Genomic DNA, 14,193 nt, shown 5'->3' with positions numbered 1-14,193 from the left:
CCCCCAAAAAAAAAAAAAAAAAAAAAAACATCTACATCCTTGACACAATTAAGGAGGAGAAAGTTCGTATATGATAGAAATAAATAATATTTAATTGCATATCATCTAGGTTATTCTACATACATGTACAAGCAGGCGGGATGTGGCACTGCAAATCTGACCATTTGTCCAAAAGCAACCAAAAATCGTCCATTCGGCAGCTATAAATCATAGGAAAAGAAAATTAGTGAATAATATCAAAATCAAGAACGGCATAGATCTGATGCACAGATTACAAGGTAGCTCCCTTTTCACAAGGTAAATTTTTAATTAACCATGAAAAACTAAAGTTCATGATATGAAAATTGTGCTCTGAAGTTACTGACCCTTGTCAAGGTCGACATCATCAAAAACAACAATTGGACTTTTCCCACCAAGTTCCATAGTTACAGGCTGCCAAAGAAAACAGGTAAAGATAAAATAAATCAAATGGTGATATAGAACTTCTACTAAGCAAATGTAAATGTAAACTGTGCTGAAATTCAACCTTGACCAGTTGGGCAGCTGCTGTCATAATCTTGCTTCCAGTAGCACAACTCCCAGTAAATGCAATCTATCATCAATATTTTTTTATTAATTAGACAACATTTTATCTTTAACAATCAAAGTAGATGCCCAAAAGCAATAGCCATACCTTGTCAACGTGAGGATGAGATGCTAGAGGAGCACCAGCTTCAGGGCCAAATCCTGTCAGAATATTCAAAATACCAGATGGAAGACCAACATCTTTACAGATTTCACCCAGTTCCAAACAGGTGCTGCCCAAAAAAAAAAATGAGGAAAGAAAAAGAAAACTCATATGTAACAACATTAAAAAGAATACCACAAAATAAATCAAGTTCATACAATTAATAACCACTTACACAGATGCCAGTTCTGATGGCTTCAATATTGCAGCACACCCAGCAGCCAAGGCAGGTGCAACTTTCCATGCAGCCATCAATAGAGGATAGTTCCTTCAATGTAAAAGACAGATATCAGCGAAGTTTGTGCTAATCAAAAAATTAGAATGATATTGGTTCCTAAAGAGGAGGACAAGAGAGAACATAACCAGATCCGACCCTGGAGGTTAATAACTAATAACGTCCCAATGTATGCCTCTCGTTCAAATTAACAATAAAATGGGAACTGTGAAGCAGAGTTACTCAAGTTGGGTAACATATCCATGATCACAAGTATTCAACATCCCAGCATTTAGATACATGTTGAACCACATGTTAGTCAATCCAACATTCAATCCTTGTTGTACATGTATCAAACACTTGTTGAATAGATATAACATAATGCGTTAAATCCTTTATACAATTATTTGTAGTAAAAAAATCAATCCAAGTAAAATATATATGTATATAAAAGAGAAAAACATCACATTTTGAGAGTGAAAAAATTCAGAAGAATGACTCAAACGAATAAGGAAAATTTTATATAAAAGAATTAGCACTTGAAACTATGACTTGACCCTTCTACATTATTGGTGAAGAAAGTTTTGGAATATTTGATATCTTAAGGTTTAAGTTAATGACCAGTTGTTTGAACCTGGATTGAAGAGTCTCCGTCACCATGTTTGAAATCGACAGGTTCTTGGTTGAGTGACAAGAGTTGACCATGATTTATAAAATGTTTAACAACAATAACTCTAATACTTCCAATAAAATCGGAGAAGCTAAATAGCCGTGAAGAACTAAAAGAAGAAGTAGAAGATGGATCAACAGGTACCAGGGAGTAATCAACCCAACAACTCCAATGGGTTCTTTAAGAACATGGCTTTTGAATGTATCCATGGGAACGGAAACAGGAGCTTTTTGCTTAGCATCCAACCCTTCGGCAAGATCTGCATAGTACTCGAAGCACCCAGCAACATCATCCTGTACAATATTAACAAACATTGACGGCAATGAAAATTGTTACAACCAACATATATCTTTAACTATAAGAAAAACTGCCATACAATGTCCCATGCAGTTTCGTCCAGGGGTTTTCCACAGTCTATTGTTTCGAGCTTTGCTAATTCCGATTTCCTCTCTGTTATCTGTGAGAAAAACAGCAAACAGGGTTCAGGATGGACGACAATAACACCATGAAGATAGAAATTAAAGTTGAAGATATATATAATATAACTTCCAAAGTAACTAAAACTACTTGATTCTTAAACTATAAATGCGACTCCAACGGAACTCCTGCAAGGCGATTAACAAGAAGGTAACATTCCTAAGACAATACATAGACCAAAAGAAGGCTCTATCCAGATATCTAATTTTTCAATGAACTATGGCGGGAAGATGGATGGTATCATATTTCTCATGATCTATTGAATCGCATCAGAAATCAATCCATTGTTTCAAGCCACTAGAATCGTAAATAAGTAACAAAAGCATCAATGATCAATAACCTCCGTCCGATGGTAAAACAGAGACCAGATCACAATCAAATAAGAGTAAAACATCCATATGACCGACTCACCTTAGCAGCAATAGCACGCAAATACTTGGCACGAAGAGCCCCCGAAGCAGATGCCCAATCTTTGCCTTTATTCCTCGCAAGAGCTTTTCGGGCAGCATCAACTGCTAACTCTACATCTTCCGCAGTAGCCGCGGGAATAGATCCTGAAGCATAGTTGGCAATAACACAAATGTGAGATTCAACCTCTTTTAAACCACCTGATCCTCGAACTAATTACTTCTTCCGTCTACCGATCCGCACAACGATTAGAAGTTGGCAAACAAAATTAACAACAGTCATAAACAGAGAAGTTAAGAAGAAGAGACCGATTGTTTGTTCAGTGGCGGGGTTGACGATGGGGATGCGTTTCTTGAGAACTGGTTCCCTCCACTCGCCATCGATGAATAGCTGCCGACTGGGAATATGAATCGCCATTTCTGCAGAGCTCTTCTCTTTAGTGCAGTGTAAAAAGTAGTCGGATTGGTAATGACTTCGACTTGGATTGATCAATATAAATACGGAATTTTCGGTATTTTTCGTCCGTATTGGATTTTTCTTCTGCAATTTTTTTCTTTGAGTTTTACGAAACTCGAGATGATATCTGTGAAGATAATCAAATTATTGGGTAACTTAAATAAGAAAAATAAAATTTATGAAAATAGAAATACAAAGAATCTCTTACACCAACATATTATACATTATTTTATTATATAGAAATCACGCCGTTGAGTAAGCTATCATAATAAGCATTAAAGATGTGTACTTTTTATTAAAAATAAATTATATTTAACCCTAAATTTTGAAATTCGTACTTAAAACTTAATTTTTTATAAAATTTATTGAAACTTGAATATTATAATTTTAATTTAACCTAAAAAAACAATCAATTTTAAAAAGACTTTTTTTGAAAATTCATAAATATTCTTAAATTCTCTAAAAACTTATGATATTTTCTTAACAATTTTAAAGATAATAGATGTTTTGAAAGTTCAAAGATAAATTTAAAACAAAATATTAACAACTTTTATCTAAAAAAAAGTGTTTAAATATTTTAAAGGTATTTTTTGGAATGGGAATTTTTTTTTAGGAAGGATACAAATTTGTCTCCTATAGTAGCCATTAATACAATTAATGTATATATTTAATTTTGAAGCAATTAATGGATATATTTAAGTTTGAATTATTTATATGTTTGTTTAAAGTATCAGTTTATGATAATATAAATACCCATTTTAAAGTTTAAAGATGCATCAATATTAAAATATATGCATTTTATAAAAACGTGAGAATAAAAAAAATAATACATCTTTATTAAAAGCAAGAGCTAAAAACTGGCCACACCACCTATTCTATTCTATTCTATTCTATTTTTTTTTTCTTTTGGTAGGGAGGATCCACTACATACATATACATGCAAACATACATACACACGTAGATATATATGTTAGATGATGAAAGTCCCACATCGGTTAATTTAGAAAATGACTGTAGGTTTATAATAAAAAAATAATCTCTCCATTAGTATGAGCTCAAAGTGGACAATATCATATCATTGTGGAGAGTCGTGTTCATCTAACCATATATATACTTACATTGTGGAGGTAAGCAACAATTACTCTTAAATATATTTAAATTTAAACTTGTTACTCTATGTTTTTGTTTTTAAAAACATTTATTATATGCAAGATTTTATTTTATCAGAAGTTGAGAAGAACCGGTGTTGAACTTGAATTTAATTTAATGAAAATTAATACATTTATAAATATTTTCTCAAAAATTGCAAACATAAAAAATTCAAATAAATCTAGGGGTCAAAATTGATTTTTTATTCATAAAATAAATAATTTTCAATTTTTCAGGGCGAGATCTCCTCCTTCACCTTTCATCTTCGTATGCTAATATGATTTCCAGTAAACATCAGAAGATGCGATTCTATCCCTGCTTTATATATGTTACTGATGCGGAATTCTCAGATTATAATCAAAATCAAACAAACGAATCTGAAGGAAGTACGAAATTTAACAGCGATAAACAATAACGGAATCAAAACAAGAGGAAAGAAACGAACAGAGATCAAATCATATTAACAAAAGAATAATCTATGGTGTATCAGTATCTATATATAACCAGCAGACAAAGAAATAGAAAAAACAAGATATACAGCTCAAAGATAAGCTATGGAGACGATGATGATAAGAAAAAGAAAACCGAAGAGCAAGAGAGGAGTAGAATACGAAGGATTTCTACTTCTTATGAGCGGTTTTGTTATATTTATCTTTGATCCATTGGAAGCCGAGAGAGGTTCCTTGTTTGACCTTTTTAACGCCATTGGAGGCCACAGCTTTGGTCTTCCCAAGGCCTTCGCCGACCTTCTGTTTATACTTAGTCGTAGTGTTTCCGCCGCCGCTCTTCTTCGTGTTCTCCGTGACTACGTCCTTCGAGTCGCTGTAATCCCACTGGTCCGCCCAATCGTACGAGCCGTTTCCCGCCATGGATTTGACTGATCGATTGAGTGATTCTGGCTCTGAAAATCTCTGCTACAAAGAAATCTCGGAGAAAGAAGAGGAAGAATCTGATAGCAAAGAGAAGAGAGAATCGAGATGAATCGACGAAAAAGTTATGAGACGAAACAGGGTTTATAGCCACGGAGAATCCGATTCGAAGCCGAAGCGCGTGCCGTGTGGGTTGCGATTACAAGTCATACAAATTTTGCATTCCTACCGTGGAAATGGAATATCCAAATACTTACCCGCTAAACTACTTTTAATATTTTTCTTCCTTTATATGTGAAAATTAATTTTGTAAATTGAATGGTTTGTTCTGAAAATGGTAATAAATATTTTGTTTTAGCTTTCTACCAAATTGTCTATCTACTAGGTTTTTACTTTTAGGGTTGGTCCACGTGGGTACAGGATAATGGAGATTCGGGAAGGTTCTAAAGCATTAAGTCGTTAACTAATCACCGCCAACCTTACCTTACAGTCGGTCACCGCCTACGCCATCAGAGTTGGGCCATTTCTTGGAAGCAGAGGTATGCTCTTTTCATGCTTTTTAAACTAAGGAATATGTATATCCTGGTCAAGCAAGGAAGGCCGGGAAAGCTTTGACTTCTCAATATTAACAAATTTAAATTTTGTCTTCTTTGTATTTTCTAAATTTCTAATAATTTATAGGATTTGATCGTAGCCATTCAAATCACATGTGTTATGTTGATCCTCTAATCTCCCTCATTGTCAATATTAGTGTATTGAATCAATAATCATTATCATAACTCTGAAGCAAATGTGTACGATATATTAGAATATATTTTCTATGACCGTAATCAATTATAATTTTTTAACTTATTTCTAAAATTTAGTTGGTAGCTTGTATTCTATTTAAATGAAATCCATGAATATTGAATTTTTTATCTAATGTTTCTGGGACTTCAATCTTCCTTGGTCTTCCAATTCCACTCTTATTTCTTTGACTTTCAATCTCACTTCAACTCCATTCTTGTTTCTTTGATTTTCAATCCTCCTTCTATTTCTCGTTCTTAACATGATATCAGAGCTTCATTCTTAACACCCAAGTCGATAGTGTCCTCTTAAGACTTTCCCTCAAAGTTTTAAAACGGATATGCAAGGGAGAGGTGTCCACTTTTGAGCTTTCCCTTTCGAACTTCTCCTCAAGGTTTTAAAACGCTTCTGTAAGGGAGAGGTGCCCACCTTTGGGCTTTCCCTTCTGTGCTTCCCCCTAAAGGTTTAAAAACACATCTACTAGGGAGAAGTGCTACCGCTCTTTTTTGGGCTTCCCCAAAAAGTTAAAAAACACGTCTATTAGGTAAAAGTGCCAACCGTTAGCAAATATTATCTTTTTTTGAGTTTTTCCTTCCTGACTTTCCTTAAATGTTTTAAAAGATTTCTATTAGAGAAAGTTTTCAACGCCTCATATTCCTCATCTGAGCTGTCAAATCACATGGTTATTTCAGTTATTGCATTTCACTCGTACTGTAATAATTTGAGATTAGTCAGCATACAATTGGTAGAATGGGGCCATTCTTTGCGCATCATATAAGGGATATGCTTTGACAATTCTAAAGAACAATTCATTCGGGTGTTCGGCTCTAAACTATATTTAATTTAATCTATTTGGTGTCAATTGTCAGCTTTCCGCAGATGGAACATGAATACAACTGGCAACCAAGTAAATGGGTCATCATATTTATAAATCATAATAAAATATGTGTACCTTGACATCGGCTTTGTTGCGTTGAAAAGCCATTTCAGACACAAGATCGTAGATAACAGGATTCTGTTCTATTCCTTTCATGGACACTCCCATCCCGACCTTCAAATGAAAAATGAGCATTATCGAACGATTTAAATACGTGACAGATACAATCCTTCGTTACTACGGTTTGTACAAGAAATTTAAAGAATGAGCAAGACTAAATACCCTAATCTTCCATCGCCTTTTCAGTTCATCTCTTAAGAATTACAGAAATCCTTGTACATTATATACTCGAAATCTAAGCAAAGGTACTGATGGATGAGAGAAAGTGAGCACCAAAAACTTATTGGGGTTAATATCAAATAATGGTAGATGATGAACTTACCACAGTCGAGTATGGACTGCAACGAGCTTCAATTGGCCCAGATGCTATTGAATCCAAAATGGCATACATCCTAACATTTCCAGAGAACTTATGTATCATGCACCTGCAGAAGGCAATTCACAGCACACAGCTAATGAAGCAATCAATCAACTTAAAGTCAGATAAATTACTGTTCTAATCTGCAAGCTAAATGAAACTGCATCTCAAAATTTACTTGTTACTAGTATGCAGGAAATCATCTTGTAAAATAAAAACACGAAGAAAACATCGAACCGCTGATAATTACAGTATTTTTCCATAGAAATTACATTGAAAATGGCATAATTTGATAGTTGTTCATAAGAATGCGAATCATAATTTCACCACCTTTGAATACGAGGTTACAGACCTGTTTTATACCAACAATGATGTGCACCACACCAGTGCTTTAGAGACCAGTACAAGCCAGCTAAAATCCACTCCAGTTACCCCCAACAATTCTGGTAAAAGCTTGGAAATCGAGTTCAAGTCAAAAAGTAAGATCGATTATAATTTCAATTTACGATCCTTCATTTACAAAATAACAAGAAGCATTGAGAAGCCTAATCCTATTTCAAGAGCCGATTAGATCGAGGTGAACACAATTAAAAAGAGAAGCGAAACGTTTCTACATACAAAATTTCAGCATCCATGTCTCCTGAATTGCGCGATGATTCCTGATCACTAAGCAAAATCCCCACTAAATTTGTCCTCGAAAAAATGAACGTTCAAAAACCGCGAGAAAAATGAACATTCAAAATAGAGACTAGAAGCAGACTACACTTCAAGTACACAAGAGTTCTTTCACTTCTTAAACTTCCCAGCATCGGACAAAGCTATACCGCTGCGCCATCTTCAAACAAAAAAAAATCCTCTGTATTGACAGAGAAACTTGTAAAAACCGACCAGCCAAGTTACTTAGAGACAGATTGAAAGGCAAAGCCGCAGCAACTTGGACATGCGCAGGCGCCCTCTAGCGATCCTGAATTTCAAGAAGCAGCGAAATGAATCCAACTCCGATTGTGAACAAGGCGGGGAATAAGGGAACTGGCAGGAAATGAGAAACAGAGATCAGAAGTGGATGTAGAAAGTAGAACTATCGGCATGGTGGTTGGTGACGCCGAGAAATCCTGAAATGGCGATCGGTTTTGAAGAGTACTAGTGACTCCTAGACAACGGGAATGGCGGGAGGTATCTTGACGAGGGTGGAAGAGCGCGCAAAATGAAACGGGAAGTGGGCTGTGGGGGCCTCTTCATCGACATCGGACAGGGCCGTCGACTTGGGCTTCGGTCCACGCTAATTCGACCAATGAAAAGATGACGTGGCAGGAAGTGGACTCTAATGACGTGGCAAACTTGAAATTTTGTTAATTACATCCATTACTGTAAAATCCAATTTAAGTTGAGAAAGGTTAGAAAAAATAACCCATCTGTACGAAACTAAGTTAACATTCCATTGTAATTACCCATCAAATCTTCCTAATATGGACGGTAAAAATCCATTAATTACAGTGTTTACAAAACAAGAGCAAACCCTCGCCCAATAATCCTAACGCAGAACAACATTTCATCAAAACGGCATCGTATTAGCCGAGCTGGGAATCCTTCCACCTCCCATTCGGTACCCAGTCGAACTGAGTCCACCTCTCACGAAACTCGATTCGCCGCCACGATCGCCGTCGTCAACCGATCTCCCTCTCGTCCTCATCCTCTCCAATATCTTCTTCGCCTTCTCCCTCGCCCTCTCGCTTCCTCTTTCAATAATCTCCCTCAAAACCTCCATTGCTCCGGCTTCCTTCGCCAATCCCTTGAATCTCATGCTTCCATAGCTCAGTGCGTACAATGCCGCAACGCAATTCTCGCGAGCCGATTCGGAGTCCAGCTCTTTCTCCCTCAGCATTCCGACCAAGAGCCCGACGGCATCGGCGTCCAGCATTGCTGATCTACCCTCCTGGCACACGGCGATGTTGCAGAGGATCAGCAACAGCCAGTTCGTCGAGTTTCTCGATTTCACCATGGAAAGAAGAGTCGTTACGGCGCCGAGTTTCACGAGCTTCACACGGTTGCTTTGTATCATTGTTAGGTTGTAGAGACATAGAGCGGAAACGTCTCGAGTTCGCTCGTTTTCCGATCGTAGTGCGTAGAGGAGCGGCGGCATTGCGCCGAGAAATCCGATCGCCATCCGATTTTCGTCCTCTAAAGCTAGACTAAAGAGCGCTTCGGCGGCGTGTTCTTGCGTTTCAGTATGTCCTCCTTTTAGCGCATCGATTAAGTGTGGAACCAAACCTGACCGCGCAATCTTTAGTTTGTTTGGCTTTTCGAGGGAGAGATTTACCAGAGAGGCGACGGCGTTGATCTGTACTTTGGGGTATCTCGAGGTTACCAAAGAATGGAGAGATGAAAGAATCCGAGGCGTACAAAGCGAAACCCTAATATTCTCATCGGCTTTCGTGACTTTTCTTAGCGAAACAATACCTTCTTCTTGCTCTAACACATCGGGACTCTCGAGCTTCGCTAAGAATTTATTCTCTTCTTCCCCAATCGATGAATTCGGGCCTAAGGCTTGGATGAGCGCGTTGTTTTCCACATTTTCGGAGGAAGAAGACGAAAAGGAATAACACACAGGTCGAATCGTGAATGGCAGAGGAGTTCCCGGACTTCCTCCGACAAAAACAGATTCCTCGGAGGAGCTCGTGTAGAAATGTTCTGGACGGCGGCCATACTCCGTCGCGGCGTGCGAAAAATTCATCGATGGCAAATCTGATACTCCCTCCAATAAATCCCTATCCGACAAGTCCCTAAATCCGGTGTGAGGCTTCTCCTGCTCCATTAATGCACCAACACGCCTCTCGACGGAGCTGTAATCAGGCGCCTGAGGATTCCGAGCACCGGACTTCTCACACCAATGGAGAATCGTCTTCTTCATAGCCAAATTGGGAATCACAGTCGAGAAATCTGGCTTGGAACCATCGTCTAACACAGGGGAGAACCCCAAATTTCTGCAAACCTGCGCAGAAACACGCTCAAATGTCTGTCCAGAAGAGACGACAACTGGGTCTGCCATTAACGAACAAGAAACTGGACAGATGAACTCTTTAGGAGGCTCGTTCGATTCGACCCTAGATTTACGACGATGGAGGAAGGAGAATTTCCACCGGAAATTGCCATTGCCATTGCCATTGCCACCCATACATACAGAACCACAAAAACAGAATTTCTGAAATCCAAAATTGAGCAAGAACCTAACTGGCATCCAATTATACAAAGATTTGAGTAACGAAAAAAAGAGAGAAGTAAGTGTACCGTGAGGAGAGGGTCGAGTGCGTTGCTTTAGGGCTCAAGTACAGTGGATCGCAGCTGGGTTTGTTTTCGTGGGTCTGATTTTTTTTATCGACTTTTTTCTTTTTATTTTATTACAATCTTTAATTTCTTTTTTACCTTCTATTATATGTAAACATACGTAGATGGATAAATATTAAATAAAAGTTAATACACGACTAATAAAATTGGATTAGGATATTATATATTAAAATAAATATTATTGGGGAGGGACCCACTTCATTGTACTCGGAGCAACTTAGTCTCGTCCTCTAGAAACGGCACAGGCAATGTCTGCTTATTTCGGTTTGAGTTTGGGTTTGGGTTGGAATTATAACGTTCCCCACTTCCATGTATTTTTTATTTTTTTAATTTACATTTTTTTCTGTTAGAATTATTTATAACCATGGAGACATATACAAAAATTACGTTAAAGTTATTTAGATAACTATTTTCATCTCATATAATATTATTTGAATAATATTAAAATTATTGACTGCACAGACTTGAAAGAGACGGATTATTATTATTATTATTTAGAGAGATATACAAATATATATATTTCAATTACCATTTTTACACAAGTGTGATAGCAAGGAGACCATAAATTTTTTTCTTTTTTTAGAAAATATGACAGCAATGAGACCTGATGGAGTTGAATTCCAACCTTTTCTAGAGATATTTTTTATATCACATCTCCTATTTTACTATAATTTTGTTTAGTTAATTAGATAAAACATAAATATCTATTATATCCAAAAAATGTAAACAGTATTTTATAAAATAATTCAAAGTTTATATTGAGGAAAAAAAATAAACTTAAACAAATACTTATAGTCCAATTTTTTTCTGATTTTCCAACAAATAAAAAAAAAGCAAAATATGTTTTTTTTATGTATATTACCATATGGTCTGCATATATTAATTATCGTATTAATTTGAAGGTTTAAAAAGAAAAAACTTACAAAACTCTTACTCTATTTAATTAAGGTAATTGGAAAAGTATTGAAAATGCCAAAAAAGAAAAAGAAAAAGAAAAAGAAAAATGAAAGGCCTTTTCTTAAATTCAACCAGAAAAATTCAAAGGAGGACATCAATCGCGCCGCACATAATTTCAAAAAAGATTCTTCCATTATTATTATTTTATTTCATTTTATTTATGCTTTTCCATCACGGACCTTATCTCAAATTTCATGCATTAGATAGTTTCAATTTCATACGCCAAAAAAAATAATAATAATAATAATAAATAAATACTCAAGCTCAACAAATTATTATTTTTAAAATTTATTATTCCATATAGTTTCCTATATTGATTTAAAAATAAGAAATTCAATGAATTTTTTTTAACAGAATTTCTATTTATATAGTTTTAAATTAAATCTCAGCCATTATACTGAATTTTATTTAAACAAAATCGTGTGTTTATCACATAAAATACTAAATTATCGGAGTTTTTTTTTTATTTAAATATATTTTTACCTTTTAAAACATGAAAGTTCAAATATAAATACCCTAAAAACATAAAAATATGATTGATCGAAATCAATTTAACTCCAAAACATAAAACAGCATACCAAGTAAGCACAGGCTCATTACACATTAAACAGGTCCTAAGGAAAATTGTAGCGATTCAAAGAGGAAAAAAAAATAGAGTAATAGGATTAATGATGATAAATTGCTTGGTAGTGCAGAGAAAAGCTAACGGAAGAGAGAGAGAAAATAATGGAATTATACAGTAAGAAACAACGACACAACGTACAGAGAAAAGTAGAGGCTAGAGAGAGAGAGAGAGAGAGAGATGTAGGAGAACAAATAATACAAATATTTATGAATCCTCAAAAGAAGAAGAAGAGAAGTTTTACTTGGAGGAGACGAAGAGCGGGATTCGATCGGACCATGAAGCTTGATTCCCCAGCGACGAGCAGTTGATGATGATGATGTAGTTGTTGGATTATATCGGAGAAAAAACCCTAGGTTTTTAGGGTTTGCTCTGATTTAGGGCTTTTTTTGTGATGAAGAGATGGAGAGAAAAAGAAGAAGAAGAAGAAGATGATGGAGGAAATGGAAGTAATCATAATTCATAATGGGCGAATACGGAAGAACGAGGCTGCGTGATGATTGGTAATGAGGAATTTGATTCGAATCGCCTCCCTCCTCCACCTACGCTCATCGCTCTCTCTCTCTCTCTCTCTCTCTCTCTCTCTCTCTAGAATGGGAAAAAGAGAGAAACAGAGAGGAGAGACGCTCTCTCTCTCTCTCTCTCCCTCTCTGATTTTCTCTAATGCCAATGATTCATTATCAATAATAATACTTTACAGTTGTTAACCTCTTCTTCCATTTCTACCCTCCTTCCAAATTCTAAATATTATCTTAAATTATCACAAAAAAAAAAAAAAAAACTATGAAATTGATTTTGATTATACCTAAAAAGTTTTATTAATGCTCAAAATAATACGATAATTCAATAATAAAGTTTTACACTCGATATTAACTCGACCTCATGGAAAGGGAAAAGAATCATTAACGTGGAAACTTAATTCCTAATAAAATTATGAGGCTGACGATAATATGTGTCAAAACATACAATATCTACGAGTAAATCTTTAATGACTATCAAAATTAGGTACATGAGACTGAGACAAAGAATCTTTAACGACTATCAAAATTAGGTACATGAGACTGAGACAAAGAATGCAATGAATACTTATCTTTAGTTCAAGCACCAACAAGGAATAAAATTTTGAAAATAATTAATTAATGGCATAAGAATGAGGAATGAACGAAACTATGGATAAGAAATAAATAAATAAATTTTGATATGCATTATTATTATAATTTTATTGAGAATAAAACAAAATAACAACAGAGAGAAAGAAAAAAAAGCATATTTGGTGTACTGGAGAGGGGTTTCTGTTTCTTGAATTCCATTATTATGGCATGTTTTTGTGTCTATATAATGCAGTTTGGCTGGAGACAGTTTACTTTCCCATCTTAAAAATAAAAAACCAATTTAATCTCTTATATTTAAACTTTTTTTTTTATTTGCATTAAAAATTGTTAATGTGTGTAATTAATTAATTCCGATACAAATTAAAAGTCTTAAATTGTTATTAAAAAAAAAGTAAGGGTGACGTGGAAATTTGATATGAAGTTTTTATTGGTGATGGGAAAGCGTAAAAATGATAAGATTCTTGCACATACGTCGCCTCGATATAAACCTCTCCACCTCATGTTTGTGATGGGCGGTGTGTACAAGGCCTCAGAATGAATTCAAAGGCCTCAGAATGAATTCACTGTAGTATGGCTTGATCGGCAATTATTAGTGATTCTGACCTCATACTTATTTGCTTATTTTAACATAATTTCATTTCTTTCTGAAAGAAAAAGAAATGGTTAATTACACAAAAGAAATCCGTTTTTTTTTCACGAGGTAGAACTTCAAATTCCTATTTATTACTGAAGCGACCATAGACCAATTCCCCTTTTATTTGGGATGGGAGTATTGACTACACCCAAAATTCTGAGCTTCATGTTACTCCTACCAAGCAAGCCACATGTCAGATCCGGGGCATCCCAATTCGATTGAATGGGATGACAGTTTCTCATTCTGAATCTGTAAAATCAAAATTTTGATCCTGAATTGAGTTTTTACGATTGGAGCAAGGGTGTTGCCTAGGGCCATTACCTTTTAAAATATTTACAAATATATAAATTACCATTTGAGTATTTAACAAAATTAATTCTTACAATATTAAAAAAAAAAAAAAAAAAAAAAAAAA

The 14,193-nt window shown here is 35.3% G+C and overlaps 3 protein-coding genes and 1 long non-coding RNA gene across 6 annotated transcripts in view; all 4 read right to left on the bottom strand.

The window, feature by feature from the left end:
* LOC111429759 (betaine aldehyde dehydrogenase 1, chloroplastic) overlaps nt 1-3,087 on the bottom strand; it is a 5,474-nt gene extending 2,387 nt beyond the window's left edge. Inside the window, exons 1-9 of the mRNA XM_023065753.1 lie at nt 2,805-3,087; nt 2,500-2,642; nt 1,988-2,068; nt 1,756-1,904; nt 903-995; nt 674-797; nt 527-592; nt 366-432; nt 124-200 (exon numbers count right to left, since the gene is read on the bottom strand). Coding sequence (XP_022921521.1) covers nt 124-200; nt 366-432; nt 527-592; nt 674-797; nt 903-995; nt 1,756-1,904; nt 1,988-2,068; nt 2,500-2,642; nt 2,805-2,913 — 909 coding nt within the window. The 5' untranslated portion in view covers nt 2,914-3,087. The remainder of the gene's footprint in view (nt 1-123; nt 201-365; nt 433-526; nt 593-673; nt 798-902; nt 996-1,755; nt 1,905-1,987; nt 2,069-2,499; nt 2,643-2,804) is intronic.
* A 1,449-nt stretch (nt 3,088-4,536) lies between these two features.
* LOC111429929 lies at nt 4,537-5,218 on the bottom strand. Its single transcript, XM_023066007.1, has one exon. It carries the CDS (start codon nt 4,968-4,970, stop codon nt 4,722-4,724), a length of 249 nt encoding a protein of 82 aa, XP_022921775.1. The 5' UTR covers nt 4,971-5,218; the 3' UTR covers nt 4,537-4,721.
* Nucleotides 5,219-6,516: 1,298 nt separating this feature from the next.
* LOC111429965 lies at nt 6,517-8,299 on the bottom strand. The gene is made up of 4 exons (XR_002708252.1): nt 7,730-8,299; nt 7,442-7,554; nt 7,076-7,178; nt 6,517-6,807 (listed from the first exon to the last, which is right to left on the bottom strand). It is a non-coding gene; the product is annotated as an uncharacterized LOC111429965 (long non-coding RNA).
* Nucleotides 8,300-8,460: 161 nt separating this feature from the next.
* On the bottom strand, nt 8,461-10,771 carry LOC111430108 (U-box domain-containing protein 38-like). 3 transcript variants are annotated; one of them, XM_023066271.1, is made up of 2 exons: nt 10,397-10,771; nt 8,461-10,212 (listed from the first exon to the last, which is right to left on the bottom strand). In XM_023066271.1, exon 2 carries the CDS (start codon nt 10,155-10,157, stop codon nt 8,664-8,666), a length of 1,494 nt encoding a protein of 497 aa, XP_022922039.1. In that variant the 5' UTR covers nt 10,158-10,212; nt 10,397-10,771; the 3' UTR covers nt 8,461-8,663. The 3 variants fall into 3 exon arrangements, with proteins under 3 accessions (XP_022922039.1, XP_022922041.1, XP_022922038.1); XM_023066273.1 differs by having other exon boundaries at nt 8,461-10,100; nt 10,397-10,769; XM_023066270.1 differs by having other exon boundaries at nt 8,461-10,771.
* Nucleotides 10,772-14,193: the final 3,422 nt, after the last annotated feature.

The sequence above is a fragment of the Cucurbita moschata genome, unplaced genomic scaffold (genome assembly GCF_002738365.1).
Source record: "Cucurbita moschata cultivar Rifu unplaced genomic scaffold, Cmos_1.0 Cmo_Scf00032, whole genome shotgun sequence".
Classification (NCBI taxonomy): Eukaryota; Viridiplantae; Streptophyta; class Magnoliopsida; order Cucurbitales; family Cucurbitaceae; genus Cucurbita; species Cucurbita moschata.
Note: the sequence above shows the minus strand (reverse complement) of the source record. Positions and strands in the feature narration are given on the sequence as shown.

Coding starts and splice junctions, on each gene's coding strand:
- LOC111429929 (XM_023066007.1), bottom strand. CDS start 4,970: ATGGCGGGAAACGGCTCGTACGATTGGGCGGACCAGTGGGATTACAGC.
- LOC111430108 (XM_023066270.1), bottom strand. CDS start 10,346: ATGCCAGTTAGGTTCTTGCTCAATTTTGGATTTCAGAAATTCTGTTTT.